Raw genomic sequence first — 16,286 nt, 5'->3', positions numbered from 1 at the left:
GGTCCACTGGAGGAGTCACAGAGACGCTTGAGCCCCTAAGTAATCATGGACACTGACAGCAATCATTTGGGGATAGTGGACACCAGAGTAAAGGGGGAACATCCGCTGCGGATCACAAAAGGGCTTTCTGAACCTGCTAGTAGTGAATGTCATTGGATGTCAACAGTCACTGGAAACGGACGACCTGGAGAGCAGAGGCAACACTGAGGGTCAGTGAGCCCTCCACATCTGTGGTGGTGACTGGGAGGCAGGGCAGCTAATGCAGCAAATGGTTCTGGCTAGTTGGGGGATCTCTGTTCCACTAGGGGCTGAAGGTGTGTTTGTCCATGTCTATCTGTCCCCCTGGTTTAGGGGACATCTGTCTATCCTGAGCACCTTTCTGATAGGCTGGGGTCTTTCCTACTGGCAGAGTTAAGTCTGTCAAGCTGAAGGTCTGGCTGGATAGTTGACTGGGTAGTAGGATGTCTTTCCACTGCCTGTCTCTCTGTCCTGTTGTGGTGCTTTGTCTATTCTTGAGGGATTCTGTCTTTTGGTTGGCTGGAAGCAGGGTGGGAGGAGTATCATGTCTTGGCTCAGGATGATCCCCTGGAGAAGGGCATGGCTATCCTCTCCAGTATTCTTGCCTGGAGAATCTCATAGACAGAGGAGCCAGGTGGGCTACGGTCCATGGGGTTGTAAAGAGTCGGACACAACTGAGCAACTAACATTAACATCTGTTATAATTTGAAAAATACATTCAATTGAGGAACAATTTTGCACCTAGAGCTTGGCCAAGTCTGACAGTCCCCAGGGCTGACAAGGACACAGGAAACACTCAGATCTACTGACAGATCTACTGACAGTGGCTGAAGAGACAGCCTTTTGGAGGACAATTCAGCAGCATCTATAAACATTTTCAAGACACAATTCCACTTGCAGCAGTTTACTCATTAGATATACTTGCATAAATATGCATAGATGTTATGTTCAGTGTTCCCGAAACAATGTTTGTGGTAGTAAAAACAGGAAACAAGTTGAGCTTGTGCCCATCAAAAAGTGGTGAATTCACATACCAGACATCCTGGATAACTTAAAGAGATATCCTCGGTAATCTAGAAAGATCCTAAAGAGACCCTTAAAGGGAAAGATGGCCATATAAAGCTTCCCACTGCTGGTGAACCCAAGTGCACTGGGTTCTCTGAAGAACTTGAATTACACTCAAAGGAGGCCACAATGAAATGAATAAATGGTTTGCATCTTGTTTATTTTCTGCCTGCCCTGGCTAAAAGCTTGTCCCCAGGGCCAATCTCCACTGTGAGACTTCAGCTCACATTTTTATTCCCACTCCCAAATGATGAATGTACAAGGCCACTAACAGCAGCACCAGATCTCCCAGGGTAGCACCAAACCCTCCCAAAAGACCAGGAGCTCATCACTGCATCAGGTCTTCCTTGTTCTACGCACAATGTCACTACCAGGCCTGAGAACATCCCGGGGCTGTCAGGTCCGCACCTGAGGAAACCCCCACATCTTTCACACTCAACCTGACAGACCTGCCCTGACCACTTAAGAGGTAAACAGCGTGCTATGGCAATTAGACTTTATCTGATCTCTCCCCACCTCCCAGGTCCAGGTCCACATCCTGACTGGTGAGTGGGCTCACTCAGCACTCAGGAAGACTCTCTTGTGTGCAGTGTTGGTGTAGGGGTGCCAGCGCCACTCTACGTCTGCAGTGGCCTCCTGTTCCAGCGTGCCCAGGCGGATCATGTACACTGGGGGAAGAGAATGAGATATGGTCACCTACATATCCTGCATTGCCCACCACCAGATGTAGGAGAAAGCCCCAAACTCACACTTCAGCTCAAAGCGTGGCCCAACCTCAGTCAGCTCCACATTGCGGTGGTTGGTCTTCTTGTATACATGGTGCCTGGGGCAAAGGGGCAGGGCAGGGTTGAGGGGAGGCAGGGAGCAGCTCCAGGATAAACAACAAATAGTACAGGGATATAAAGGTCAGGACATCACTTGAGCCCAGCCAGCAGACCCACCGGAAGGAGATGTAGTCGTCTTGGTTGGCGAAGGTGATGACCCGGTGGCTGTCATCTTTGGGCACAGGAAACAGGTAGCGGAGTATGTCAGAGACCTAGGGCAGCAGGAAGAAAAGCCTCAAATGCCTGGCCTGGCACCCCACAGCCCCCAGCCCTCAGCCCATGGCCTCAGACTCACCCGCTTACCCAGGCGGGAGGAGAAACCATGCATGATGAGGTGAGGTTTGGCCTCTGATGCAGTGCCCAGGTCAGGGATGTCATGCCTCATGACAACGTTGCACAGTGTGAAGTACGCAGTTGGGCCAAAGGGCAGGTGGCTGACAATGAGCCCCACTGGCAGGGCCACGCAAGCCGTCAGAGACCCTCTGCTCTTAGCCAGCCACTGTCGCAGCACCAAGCTCCCTCCCACCAGCCTTACCAGGTGTGCCTCGATGCTCGTGGACAACCAGCAGGTCAGTGACCCCATTGGCTTTGCAGGCTCGCACCAGAGCCCCTACCTCATGCCGGCCACGGTTCATGCGCTGGGCACCAGGGAACACCAGCTTCAGCTCCTGCATGTGAACTCCCTCTGGTTAGGACTAGGGCCCCGAGTGTCTGAACGCCTCCCACTCACGCCTGTCGTCATACCTTTGCGAACATCTTAAGGCGGGAACTGGGATCTCGGGAGGTAGTGATCATGATCTTGGGATCCTCAACCCCTGCCCATCGATACTCATCATCTATGTGGTTGGTCACACCTGTTAGGAGCACAAGGCACGAGAACATAATATTGCCGAGGGAAGTGAACACTAACTTGCGGTGGCCAAATCCACCTAGAACAACACTGTCTGACATGACCTTCAAGGATGGAAACACTCTGTACCTGCTCTAGGCAACAGGGTGGCCCCTGGCCAAACTGGCTATAAGCACAAGTGTGATCGAGGAATTGAATCTTTATATTTAATTGTAGTTCATTTAAGCTCCAGTAATCACATGGAACAGGTAGCTACCATGTTAGCACAAGTCCAGATTCTGTTAAGGCCAAGAGGAACAGACTCCTTTACCTCACAACAAATATTTATGCTGGGATTCCTTTCATATTAATGCAATGAATCAAACATCTGGATACCAATGAAGTCCTGGTAGCTGAGGACACAGGAATGAACAAAATGGTAACTGTTCTGTCCCAGCAGAACCTACATTCCTAGTGAGAGGGCCAATTAACAGACAAAACAAAGTACAAAGTGCGGTAATACTGTGTCATGTAAACAGAACTGGGAGCACTCAGCGAGAGGTCCCCTGAGGTGTCCTCTGTGCACAGCCATGAGGGTGCCTGGAGGACAGTTTCAGGATCAGGAGCTTCACAGCCTTTCTTCAAGGTGTCTCAGGAATGACATGGAAGTTAGTGGGCTCAAGTGCACGAAGAGAAGCTGGCCCATAGTCAGGGAAGGTCACCTTCACCGCCGGCATCGTCAAACTCCAGGGACCCTTGTAAGGCCAGAGCTTCCCTGCGTAACTCAGTAGGAATCAGGCGATTCTCTGCAGGGGAAAAACAGAGAGGTTGAGAGAGACACGCATAGAACCTTCAGGTTTTACAATGCTGTACAAACTTGATGGAAAAGCACCCCTTTACTCCTTTCTGAGCAGAGAGCTGATATGTAATTAGAGGTGGAGGTGGTAATGAAAAGACTTATTTTTGGCTATATGCCACCTTGTTAAGAGTGTTTATAGGTGATTTCATTTACTATGGGTCCTGAGTGTCAAGACTTGAGAGGTTTGTAAAGTATCTAACCACAAGTATGCATTCCCTTTGTAGTGAGAAAAAAATTAACAATGTTAAGAAAAATAAATGGAAACTACTCATTCTATATGAAGGTGGATCAGAAACCCTCAAACCCTCTGATGTTAAAATCATTAATCGTGATGCTCTGGGTCAGAGGTTCCCTCTGTGAACTAAAGCTAGATTTGGCAGAAGGGCTGGGCTGTGTGGCCATGCCCACTTTGGAGCATGTCCTTGAACCCACCACTTCTCTGTAACATACCCTGGACAAACTCTTGCACACTGAAGACAATGTTCATAGCAGCAGGGCTTACCCAAACTTACCCAAACTAAAAATAAGCTGTCCACCCCCCCACAGTGAATTGGATGAAGACCCTGTGGAATATTCACCTGCAGGAGCCCCACCTACACTCAATGGATCTTAGAAAGGATCCCAAACAAAAACATAAAGTGGCAAAAGAATACACAAAACCTAATACTGCCTAAAATCAACCAATATGATTTAATATTACAAACAAGCATGATATAGGCAAAAAAGAAGAGGAAGGAAATGGCTTATTTTTATTTATTGAATCAATATTCAATACTGTGGTTCTCTAAGTTGGGGGAAATATTTCTGAACTTCAATATATTTATCATTTTTTATTTCTTAACGTGAGCAGATAGGTCATTACATTATGAGCTCAGTCACAATGGACTCTCTATGGGCTCCATGGGCTGTAGTCCGCCAGGTTCCTCTGCCCCTGGAATTTTCCAGGCAAAGATACTGGAGTGGGCTGCCATTTCCTACTCCGGCATCAAACCCACACCTCTTGCATCAGCACGGTAGATTCTTTTACCACTAGCGCTGAGAAGCTCTGTTTTACATTATGCTTGACATAAATATACATACATATACTACAATACTTTACATGTCTAAAACCTAAGACGATCAAAGTGAATTTAAAACGGAGGTACTGAGTTGATGTACTATCAGGAAACAGAGCTCCACCAACACAAGAACCAACAAGATACATATACATAAAGCATTTCCAATCAGGCATGTGTGACAGACTCTTTTAACAGTAGGGCAAATGGAAAAGTGGGCAAAATATTGCCAAGTTAAATTCCTAATTTACAACGCAAATAAAATTAAGTTCTACACGAATAAACAGTTTTCAAATACAGGGACTCGTAACAGCAGTAAAAGACAATCAGATGTTACCTTGTAGTGGAAACAGGTAAACAACAGAAACGACGCAGGGGAAATATGTATAGGACCACGTGAAATGTTTAAATCTGGAAAGGCCTAGACACTGCAACTTAAGGCGACTAAACAACAACAAAGACACTGTAAATAAAATTAATAAGCAAGCTGTAAAACCTGGATACTGTAACATGAATGACAAGTAATTCATACCATCTTGAAAGGAACACCTGAAAACCATGAGGAAGATCAAACAGTTAAGGGAAATGACCAGTAAATACGTGAAAAGATACTCACCACACTAACACGAGTAAATGCAAATTAAACGCGTTTTACAGCATGGGACCTGTTTCCCGTTGGGTTTTTAAACTAAGGTCTCTAGAAAAGATCGGAGAGCGGGGGACACACGTACCCTCAAGCGCGCGCCGAATCTTGTCCTTCCTCTCCTGGGCCGTTCGCTCAGCCTCCTCTCGTGCCTTGCGGTACAGGTACTCGCGGCGCAGGCGGGCCTCGCGGCGCAGCTGGAAAAGAGCGGGCCCATTCAGAAGGCCCGTTTTCGCCAAGTAAAGCGCGCTCCAGAAACAGACGCCCCGACCCCACCGGCCACAACCCCAGCCTCCACGAGCCCCCGACCTCCAAAACAGGAGTTTAAAACATCCCTCCTACCATCCTGAGCGCAACTTCCACGCGGGTCCAGGAGAATCTTTGGATACCGCCTGCGCAACTCAGTCCTCGCTTCCGCCGTCCTCGCTTCCGCCCTTAACCAAAAGTCGGTCCAGACCTCACTAGATTCCGCGGATTCCGACAATGCCCGAAGTTAAAATGGCGAACAGGGGGTAGGAGTCGCAAAGCGATTGGCCAGACTGAAGCGCGTGCTCACTGAAGCAACCAATGGGCAGGATGGGGGGGGAGTACTGTCAAGTGGCTTAGAACGGCAGTTAATAAAAGCGACAGCCCGCGGCTTCACTACCTATCCCGAGGAGACGAATATTCGATTTGAAGGTGAGGAGCCCCTAAAATAATCATAACTGTAGGCTCCAGCAGCTGTAAAAGCTGTACAGCGATTGACCAGATGATCGCCTACCTGCCCATTATGAAATTAAAGCCGCCCCTCCTTTAAAATGGACGCCTCGTTTCACCGCCACTCCGACAACCCTACGTTTAAATCGCAGCCGGTTCCAGAAGTGATTCGGAGATACCCACAGCTCTTGCCGACTGTCCGGGTGGCTGGTCCCCTTCGGATGCTTGCCTGACGAAGGTTCTCACTTCCAGGGTCGCAGCTCTGAGGGCGCTGATCCTGAAAAGCACAAAGCAGGGAGCCACAAGCCACCCACGACTGGGAACGCCCCCGAGGGGGCGGGCCTCACACGCCTATTGGCTGTCCTGCTAGGACGGCGGGCACTGATTGGGCGACCTGTCTGGAGCCGGCTCTCGACTCTGCGGAGCAGATGGCTTCTCGGGATCTGCGGGCCGAGCTGGACTTTCTTCTCCTGCAGCTCCTCGGAGACCTGGAGCAACTGGAGGCGAAGCGGCAGGCGCTAAACGCCCGGGTGGAGGAGGTGGGAACTTAGGGCAGGAGGGCGGGCTGGCCGGCGCACAGAAGTTACTTTGTTTCACCTCTCTCTTCTCTCTTCCCAGGGCTGGCTCTCGCTCTCCAAAGCGCGCTATGCCATGGGTGCCAAGTCAGTAGGGCCCCTGCAGTATGCCTCCCACATGGAGGCCCAGGTCCGCGTCTGCACCTGGTGAGGAGCCTTGCATGCTGCAGCGGGTGGGCGGGCAGAGGCCGGCCCGGGGCAGCCAAAGGTCCAATCTCCTTTCTCGTTCTGTAGCGAGGCTCAGGACGGACTCCAGAAGTTCTGGATGGTGAGAGCCGGCACCCAGACTCCAGAGGAGGTGGGATCCCGCGAGGCAGGTGAGCTCCCCCTCTTCTTCCCGTAGGGTTCTTTCCCATATAAAAGACAAAGTGCTGGAGATGAGGAGATGATTTTATTTAGGCTGTTGCGATAGAGCGTGCCCCAGTTCTGAAGATCAGAATATCTCAGCAGAGCAGTTTTTTTGCCTTAGATTTATAGGGGGAATAGAAAGTTATGGGTGAGGTCCTTTACCGTTAGAATTGTTTTGCAGTCAGAGGAAGTCTCAGCTGAACAGAAGATGTTTATTTCTGTGTCTAGCTAGTTTCAGGGGGACAAATTTCTAATCCCAGTTAATCATTCATGAGACAATGGGGAGTTGAAGGGTGTGTCTGGCCTTTCAGCAGGTTCAGGCAAAATGGCAAAAGTCTGTGTATCTTTTTCACAGGTAAACAAGGGGGGGGTCATTTGCTGGTTTTATGACAGTCAGTAAAAATGAGTGGACAGACACAGGGGGAAGGGTGGTTCTTTGTAATAAGGTGTTTTCCGAAATATAAAACGGATTTTCCAACCGTTGGTATTTTCTGGGATCTTGAGCTTAGATCAAGTTTAACATTGTTGCCGAGAAGACGGCCCGGTATTAACAACAAGACCCCAGCCTTTCTTTCTTCAGCTCTGCGCAGGCGCAAGGGTCTCCCAAGGACCCCAGAGCCAGACTCCTCCCCAGCTCCCCAGAACCCTTTGAAATGGTTTGGAATCCTGGTTCCTCACAGTCTGCGACAAGCTCAAGCCAGCTTCCAGGAGGGTGAGTGACCCTGAAAGGAACCTTCTATCTATAGGGAGTGCTAATGCCAGGCTTGGGATTAGTCTGCAAAAGGCTTTGCAGGTTTTCTCCATTTCAGACTTGTTGCACAGCTACTGTTTTTTAAAAAAAGCATTTATTGGCTGTTGGCAGAGTTCAGGTTCATAGGAGGTGCTGGGGATACAGCAGGAAACAAAAGGTATAACACCCTCATGGGATCTTTATTGAGTGCAGAAAAACAACATGCATGCAAACAAATAAGTAGGCCCTAAATAAAATACCAGGCAATGAAAGTTCCTATGAACAAATAAGGTAGAGAGAGTGCAATGGATGGCATAGCCTAGGGGAGCTGTTGTATATTTGGTAGCCTGGAAAGGCCTCTGAAGAGATGAAGGAAAGACCTTTGTTGGTGATCTGGGGTAACAGTGTTCTAGGTGCCAGGGACCAGCCAGGGCAAATCTGTGAGGTGATGTTGTGTCTGGTATGGCAGAGAGGAGGCCAGTGGGCAAGAGTGGAAGTGGTGTGGACAGTGGGACACAGGATAAGTGGGGGAAACTGTGTTTTTTTGAGTAGAAACCACAGGATTTGCTGATAGATCAATTCAGGAGTAAGGGAAGGAGAGCAGTGAAGGATGAGCCCAGTCTGTAGGCAGAATGCCTGAAAAGGTGAGGCGGGAGGGCCACAGAATGGCAGCTGAGGTGAAGTCAGGAGTGGTATGGGGTATGTTCCTGGTGTGGTGGAGATTTTGAGTGGATGGTTGGGTACATGTATCTGGAGTTTGGAAGAGCCCTGGACTGGAGAGAGAGATTTGAGAGCTCCCTCCGTAACACTGGTTTTAAATTCCCAAGTTGCTGACACAGCCACAGCATTAAAGTTGAAATGGGATGAGGTCAGCAGAGGTCCCAGGAATGTGAACAGGAAGTAAGGGGAAAAAGAAGAGGCCAGTCAAGAAGACTAAGGAGTGGGGCAGAAGCAACATCACGAGGGTAAAGTGTGATCTGGAGGGAGGTTATCAGTGTGACCAGGCAGTACGGCAGAAGACAGGACTGACCAGTGGACTGGGTGGTGTGCAGGGCCCAGGGGACTTCACAGCAGCTGTTCCAGGAGAGCTGGAAGCAACATAGGTGTGGATCCAGAGTGTGGACCACTCTTGGGGGCAGAGAAAACAAGTAGAAGGAGGGCAAGAGTAGTGAGGGCCTGTGATAATGGAGAAAAGAAGGAATGACATAAGGACACGAGACTATGTTATGATCTGTGAATTTTTAGTTCCTGGTGGGTGCTATAAGAGGGTCAAGGAAATCTGAGGAGGAGGTGACATTTTAGCAGTGACCAGAAGGACTTGAGAGTATGATTCCAGTGAGGTTCTCAAGGAGTCAATGCCAGCTGTACCTGGAATGTTTTAGTAATAGTTTGAAGGCCAGAGTGGCCTGAGGGTGTCCAGAGCCCCTTGAGTCATGTGGCACCATAGATACCACTGTGACAATCTCTTCTCTTCCTCTAGGTCTGCAGCTGGCTGCAGACATGGCCAGCCTTCAGAGTCGCATCAACTGGGGTCGAAGCCAGCTCCAGGAACTCCAGGAGAAACTCAAGCAGCTAGAACCCAGGGCTCCCTGACCTGTCACCACAGAAGCAAGGCAGTGGGAACAGCTGTTCTTTGATGTGGCTCCCTTATCAGGCCTTCCTCCTTCACGGATTGCCCGCCACCCCAACTAACTCCTGCTCCTTAATACCTCTCTGGTTTTCATGTTTCCAACTTTGTTAGGTGGGGAAGTCTGAAGAGGCAAACTGCATAATGTTCAAAGTTACTACTGTGAAACCACTTGTAAACTTATATTGTTCTAGGACACATCCATGTGGAGCAGTCACAAAGCTATTAGGTTAGTTCATATCATTGAACAATAACAACTTCACTCATCAATTAGCTGTGGTTTTTCATTACTGGATGAAATACTACACAGCTAGTGGCAGGGAAGGACAAGAATTAGGTGCTCCAGTTTCTCTAGATCCTTAAAACTGACTTTGATGGAGGGGAAAAAAAAACACATAGCTACACAGATCAGGACAGAATGATTCTGCATGGATAGAAAAACACACATACCTGAGTAGATGGGGAATGCTTAGCAGGTTTTAAGCCAGAAAGTAAAAAGGATCTGACCTAGATTTTCAAGGGAACTCTTCAAGAGATCATTGAGGTTTTTAAAAAACCGCTTTTGCCTTTCAAGAGTGAGTCTTTTAATTTGTTGAGGGGCCAGAAACTCTGTGTCCTGGCTTCATTTTTCTATGGGCTTGTTGATATTTTTAGCAGTTTCTAAGAGCTTATGGGGGATGTTAGTTTTTCGTTCATAATATGAGATGTATTTTTTCCCAGTTTTTGTGTTTTGACTTTACTTATGGTGGTGTTTTTTAACTTTTTATTATAAAACACATTACATTAAACTGCACAGAACAGTTGAATAGCTTAATGAGTAAGGTGAACGCTCTCTCAGCTCTTGTGTGTTTAAATCAAGTTTCTTAGAACAGTTGAAATTATCAGGTAGCTATTTTATAATTTCTAGCTTTGGGATTGCAGTTGATGGGATAATAAGGGAATTCTCCAGTGTTTTCCTCAAGAACTTTTGTATTCAAGTGAAGTATGGGGTGAGTCCTGCACTCAACTTCCTCTTTTCTACCATAGTTCACATACAGTGGACCATCCTTAGCGCTGATTTGTAATGCCACCGTTTTCTTTTAATTCCAGTGTTGTATACCCCTACCATATTTTGGCATTTCCATTTTTTTCATTGATCTTAACATAAGTTAAGACACAGGTACCACAGTGTTTAATAAATACATACTTGAATCGCAGTAGGGCAAATTTTCTGGTTGGATTGGGGGATTTGGGAGAGGGGGCATCCTACCTTTGTGAAAAGCTTAATTGAAGCACTCAAAAGGAAACAATGTGACTGGAGGAAAAAAGGGCATCCCTCTCCCAACACAAAGGCTGCATTTCCGAGATTCTCAAGCCAAAATGAGTAAAGGAGAACACCCTGGTTTTGCTTTTTCTAGGAAAATATTTTCTCTGGGAACCTGGTCCTGAGGACGGTGCGCGGGGAGGGGGGTGGCCACGGGGAGAGAAGTCTTTTGTTTTAGACGTCAGTTGACATCGAAGGTCAAGCAATAGCCCTCCCTCTTTTACTGTTTGAAACTGGGCTTAGGGGGCGCCCAGTCTCCAAGGGGGTTACAAGCACCTCGTCACCCACCCTCGCTGGGGTTCTAGGGGACGCTTTCCGGAGTAAGAATGCCGCCCTTCACGAGACGCCCAGATGTGCTGACAAACACTGCGTAGGCAGAAGACCCGGGCTCGCGCAGCCGCAGACAGGTCGAAATGCTACAGGCGCGCGCAAAGCCTGGAGTGCGTAGGCGTGTGGGTGTGCTGACGAGAGGCTGACGCAGATAATATATACACAAATAAAGGGCCAGTGCCCCTAGTGGTTCCCATATGGTCTAGCGGTTAGGATTCCTGGTTTTCACCCAGGCGGCCCGGGTTCGACTCCCGGTATGGGAACGAAGGAGTCTCTTTTACTTAGAGTTATCGGCCAAAGTTTTAGTTTTTTGCCTTTAGTACATCTCGAGCCAAATTAACTGCTTCTTTCCATTTAGTCCTAGCGAAACCAAGCCCAGGAAGCTCCGGAGCCCATTCTTAAATGTTTTAATCATTGTCAATTTTCATCACATTATTAGCTAGTTGTTCTCTACCACTGAGTTACATAAGGTACCTTATATACTACAGATGTGAATAATATTATTAATATTTACATATTAAATATTTAATTTTTAAATGTTAAACCTCCTCTGCGCAGGACGCCCCTCCTCTCCAGCTCCTCCCTGAAGGGCTGTGCGGCAGGGAAAGGTGGAGCCCCACCGCTGCACATTGGCCCAAGAGACTGCTGGCAAGCCCAAGGGTGAGCTGCTGCTGACCTGAGTCCGCGGAGGGCCGGTGGGCTGGGTGTGGGGAGGAACGGGAGAGTTCCCTGACAAATTTAACTTTCTTAGCCCTGTGGCTGCTGTGTTCCTCCTGTGATCCAGTGGCTGGGGATCCTGGTAACAGGCAGGAAGGCTAGGAGTCTCCAAACGGAGGAAATAGACTGCAAGTGTCAGACGTTTGTTCTCTCTCTCTTAAGCAGCATGAGAGAGCAAACTACAAGTGTCAGATTTTTTCCCTTATCTATACAAATTTAAAAGCAGGTTTCTCTTAAAATTCGGTGTTGCCATGATGACACCTGGCTCCACCTGAATTTAACTTTTCTCAAACCTTGAGCTAACCAATGCGTTTTTCTTATGGAAATGTTTTTCTTAAGCTACGTTAATGAACTATGTATTTCTTTACCCTAGACTATCTTTACGTAGTTACGCTTAAGAGTCAGAACCGATAAGGGCTGAACAAACCAGTATGTTTTACTCATACATTGTTCTTCTAATCTATGTTCAGTTTAGTTCAGTCACTCAGTCGTGTCGGACTCTTTGCAACCCCATGGATTGCAGCACTCCAGGCTTCCCTGTCCATCACCAGCTTCCGGAGCTTACTCAAATTCATGTCCACTGAGTCCCTGATGCCATCCAACCATCTCATCTTCTATTGTCCCCTTTTCCTGCCGCCTTCACTCTTTCCCAGCATCAGGCTCTTTTCCAATGAGTCAGTTCTTCGAACCAAGTCGCAAAACTATTGGAGTTTAAGCTTCAGCATCAGTCCTTCCAATGAACACCCAGGACTGATTTCCTTTAGGATGGACTGGTTGGATCTCCTTGCAGTCCAAGGGACTCTCAAGAGTCTTCTCCAACACCACAGTTCCAAAGCATCAATTCTTCGGCGCTCAGCTTTCTTTATAGTCCAACTCTCACATCCATACATGACTACTGGAAAAACCATAGCTTTGACTAGTTGGCAAATAATGTCTCTGCTTTTTAATATGCTGTCTAGGTTGGTCATAACTTTTCTTCCAGGGAGCAAGTGTCTTTTAATTTCATGGCTGCAGTCACCATCTACAATGATTTTGGAGCCCCCCCCCAAATAAAGTCTCTCACTGTTTCCATTATTTCCCTATCTATTTGCCATGAAGTGAAGGGACCAGATGCCATGATCTTTGTTTTCTGAATGTTGAGTTTTAAGCCAACTTTTTACTCTCCATTTTCACCTTCATCAAGAGGTTCTTTAGTTCCTCTTCACTTTCTGCCATAAGGGTGGTGTCATCTGCATATCTGAAGTTATTGATATTTCTCCCAGCAATCTTGATTCCAGCTTGTGTTTCATCCAGCCCAGCATTTCACATTATGTACTCTGCATATAAGTTAAATAAGCAGGGTGACAATACACAGCCTTGACATACTCCTTTCCCGATTTGGAACCAGTCTGTTGTCCTATGTCCAGTTCTAACTGTTGCTTCTTGACCTGCATACAGTTTTCTCAGGAGGCAGGTCAGGTGGTCTGGTATTCCCATCTCTTTAAGAATTTTCCATAGTTTATTGTGATCCAAACAGTCAAAGGCTTTGGCATAGTCAATAAAGCAGAAGTAGATGTTTTTCTGGAACTCTCATGCTTTTTCCATGACCCAATGGATGTTGGCAATTTGATCTCTGGTTTCTCTTCCTTTTCTAAATTTAGCTTGAACATCTGGAAGTTCTCAGTTCACATACTGTTGAAGCCTCACTTGGAAAATTTTCAGCATTACTTTGCTAGCGTATAAGATGAGTGCTCTTGTGCAGTAGTTTGCACATTCTTTGTCATTGCCTTTCTTTGCGATTGGAATGAAAACTGACCTTTTCCAATCCTATGGCCACTGCTGGGTTTTCCAAATTTGCTGGCATATTGAGTGCAGCACTTTCACAGCATCATCTTTTAGTATTTGTAACAGCTCAGCTAGAATTCCATCACCTCCACTAGGTTTGTTCGTGGTAATGCTTCCTAAGGCCCACTTGACTTCACAATCCAGGATGTCTGGGCATAGGTGAGTAATCATACCATCGTGGTTATCTGGGTCGTTAAGATCTTTGTTGTATAGTTCTTCTGTGTATTCTTGCCACCTCTATTAATATCTTCTGCTTCTATTAGGTCCATACCATTTCTGTCCTTAATTGTGCCCGTCTTTGCATGAAATGTTCCCTTGGTATCTCTAATTTTCTTGAAGCGATCTCTAGTCTTTCCCATTCTATTGTTTTCCTCTATTTGTTTGCATTGATTACTGAGGAAGGCTTTCGTATCTCTCCATGCTATTCTTTGGAACTCTGCATTCAAATGGGTATATCTTTCCTTTTCTCCTTTGCCTTTTGCTTCTCTTCTTTTCTCAGCTATTTGTAAGGACTCCTCAGATAACCATTTTTCCTTTTTGCATTTCTTTTTCTTGGGGATGGTCTTGATCACTGCCTCCTGTACAATGTCCCAAACCTCCACCCATAGTTCTTCAGGCACTCTATCAGATCTAATCCCTTGAATTTATTTGTCACTTCCACTGTATAATCATTCTAGTTATGGATGGCTCAGATGGTAAAGCATCTGCCTGCAATGCGGGGGGCCCAGATTCAATCCCTGGGTCAGGAAGATCCCCTGGAGAAGGAAATGGCAAGCCATCCAGTACTCTTGCCTGGAATATTCCATGGACAGAGGAGCCTGGTAGGATACAGTCCATGGGGTTGCAAAGAATCGGACACGACTGAGAGACTTCACTTTTCCTGTATAATCATAAGGGGTTTGCTTTAAATCATACCTGAATGGTCTAGTGGTTTTCCCTACTCTCTTCAATTTAAGTCTGAATTTGTCAATAAGGAGTTCATGATCTGAGCCACAGTAAACCCCTGGTCTTGTTTTTGCTGACTGTATAGAGCTCCAACTTTGGCTACAAAGAATATGATCAATCTGATTTCGGTATTGACCTTCTGGTGATGTCCAGATGTAGGGTCTTCTCTTGTGTTGTTGGAAGAGGGTGTTTGCTATGACCAGTGCGTTCACCTGGAAAAACTCTGTTAGCCATTTCCCTGCTTCATTTTGTCCTCCAAGGCCAAATTTGCCTATTACTCCAGGTATCTCTTGCCTTCCTACTTTTTCATTCCAGTCCCCTATAATGAAAAGGATATCTCTTTTGGGTGTTAGTTCTAGAAGGTCTTGTAGGTCTTCATAAAACCTCTCAATTTCAGCTTGTTCAGCATTACTGCTTGAGGCATAGACTTGGATTGCCGTGTTATTGAATGGTTTGCCTTGGAAATGAAGAGAGATCATTCTGTTGTTTTTGAGATTGCATCCATGTACTGCATTTCAGACTCTTTTGTTAACTGTGGTGGCTATTCCATTTCTTCTAAGGGATTCTTGCCCACAGTAGTAGATAAAATGGTCATCTGAGTTAAATTCACCCATTCCAGTCCACTTTAGTTTGTTTGACACTCGGAGGGCTCAAACAAACCTTGTGTGCACCAGAACCCAGAGACTTCACAGAAACTGAGCCAGAACTGTATTTGAGCATCTCCTGTGGAGGTTTGGGTCAGCAGTGGCCTGCCACAGGGGCACTCATTTCAGCAGTGCATGCACGGGACATTTTAAAGGAGGTCGCCATTAGATTCATTACCTCCACCATAGTTTGGCCTCAGATCAAGCAACAGGGAGGAAACACAGCCCTACCCACCAACAGAAAATTGGATTAAAGATTTACTGAGCATGGCCCTGCCCATCAGAACAAGGCCCAGTTTCTCCCTCAGCCAGTCTCTCCCATCAGAAAGCTTGCATAAGATTCTTATCCATCAGAGGGCCAACAGAATGAAAACCACAATCACAGAAAACTAATCAAACTGATCATATGGACCATAGTCTTGTCTAACTCAATGAAACTATGAGCCATGCCATGTAGGGCCACCCAAGATGGATGGGTCATGATGGAGAGTTCTGACAAAATGTGGTCCATTGGAGAAGGGAATGGTAAATCACTTCAGTATTCTTGCCTTGAGAACCCCATGAACAGTATGAAAAGGTAAAAAGATAGGACACTGAAAGATGAACTCCCCAGGTTGGTAGGTGCCCAATATGCTACTGGAGATCAGTGGAGAAATAACTCCAGAAAGAATGAAGAGATGGAGCCAAAGCAAAAACAACACCCAGTTGTGGGTGTGACTCATGATAGAAGTAAAGTCCAACGCTGTAAAGAACAATATTGCATAGGAACCTGAAATGTTAGGTCCATGAATTGGAAGTGGTCAAACAGGAGATGGCAAGAGTGAACATCGACATTTTAGGAATCAGTGAACTAAATCTATGTTAATGAAACTATATATTTACTTGGAAACCTGCTTTTCTTCAAGATTCATGTCAATTGTTTTATGGCCCAGGATGACTCACCTTTTGCCACTATTATCTCAGAATGCATGTTGTGGGTGAAGGGCCTGGTGCCAGTCTCTAACTTTTGAGACATTCCCTTTCTCTAACTAGCAGCCTGCTGGTAGCTATATAACATCCGGCTAAAGACTAGCAGGGGGCACTCTTTCTGTCTCCTTCTGATGTCTATGTCAGAAACTTTCTCTATCTCTTTTATACTTTTATAAAACTTTATTACACAAAAGCTCTGAGTGATTAAGCCTCATCTCTGGCCCCGGATTGAATTTCTCTCCTCTGGAGACAAGAATCCCGGTGTCTTTCATGGCTCAGCAACAA

At 46.6% G+C, this 16,286-nt stretch overlaps 2 protein-coding genes and 1 non-coding gene across 11 annotated transcripts; 2 read left to right on the top strand and 1 right to left on the bottom strand.

Moving 5' to 3' along the window:
* Window positions 1-1,226: 1,226 nt before the first annotated feature.
* On the bottom strand, window positions 1,227-5,718 carry IMP4 (IMP U3 small nucleolar ribonucleoprotein 4). Of its 3 annotated transcripts, none has more exons than XM_081583124.1 (9): window positions 5,636-5,718; window positions 5,382-5,490; window positions 3,459-3,542; window positions 2,652-2,761; window positions 2,443-2,575; window positions 2,203-2,357; window positions 2,025-2,119; window positions 1,833-1,906; window positions 1,227-1,751 (listed from the first exon to the last, which is right to left on the bottom strand). In XM_081583124.1, the coding sequence occupies exons 1-9, from the start codon at window positions 5,636-5,638 to the stop codon at window positions 1,639-1,641; spliced, it is 876 nt and encodes a 291-aa protein (XP_081439250.1). In that variant the 5' UTR covers window positions 5,639-5,718; the 3' UTR covers window positions 1,227-1,638. The 3 variants fall into 3 exon arrangements, with proteins under 3 accessions (XP_081439250.1, XP_081439251.1, XP_081439252.1); XM_081583125.1 differs by having other exon boundaries at window positions 2,443-2,572; XM_081583126.1 differs by having other exon boundaries at window positions 3,465-3,542.
* Window positions 5,719-5,897: 179 nt separating this feature from the next.
* VMA22 (vacuolar ATPase assembly factor VMA22) lies at window positions 5,898-10,465 on the top strand. 7 transcript variants are annotated; one of them, XM_081583133.1, is made up of 6 exons: window positions 5,898-5,971; window positions 6,360-6,528; window positions 6,608-6,711; window positions 6,799-6,881; window positions 7,493-7,624; window positions 9,123-10,465. In XM_081583133.1, the coding sequence occupies exons 2-6, from the start codon at window positions 6,418-6,420 to the stop codon at window positions 9,233-9,235; spliced, it is 543 nt and encodes a 180-aa protein (XP_081439259.1). In that variant the 5' UTR covers window positions 5,898-5,971; window positions 6,360-6,417; the 3' UTR covers window positions 9,236-10,465. The 7 variants fall into 7 exon arrangements, with proteins under 7 accessions (XP_081439259.1, XP_081439255.1, XP_081439258.1 ...); XM_081583129.1 differs by having other exon boundaries at window positions 7,478-7,624; XM_081583132.1 differs by having other exon boundaries at window positions 6,242-6,528.
* A 628-nt stretch (window positions 10,466-11,093) lies between these two features.
* On the top strand, window positions 11,094-11,165 carry TRNAE-UUC (transfer RNA glutamic acid (anticodon UUC)). The gene has a single exon. It is a non-coding gene; the product is annotated as a tRNA-Glu (tRNA).
* The last annotated feature ends 5,121 nt before the right edge of the window (window positions 11,166-16,286 follow it).

Source organism: Giraffa tippelskirchi, chromosome 3 (genome assembly GCF_054371585.1).
Source record: "Giraffa tippelskirchi isolate mGirTip1 chromosome 3, T2T-mGirTip1v1.2.pri, whole genome shotgun sequence".
Lineage (NCBI taxonomy): Eukaryota > Metazoa > Chordata > Mammalia > Artiodactyla > Giraffidae > Giraffa > Giraffa tippelskirchi.
The sequence above is the reverse complement of the archived record's forward strand: the minus strand, read 5'-3'. Positions and strand labels throughout refer to the sequence as shown.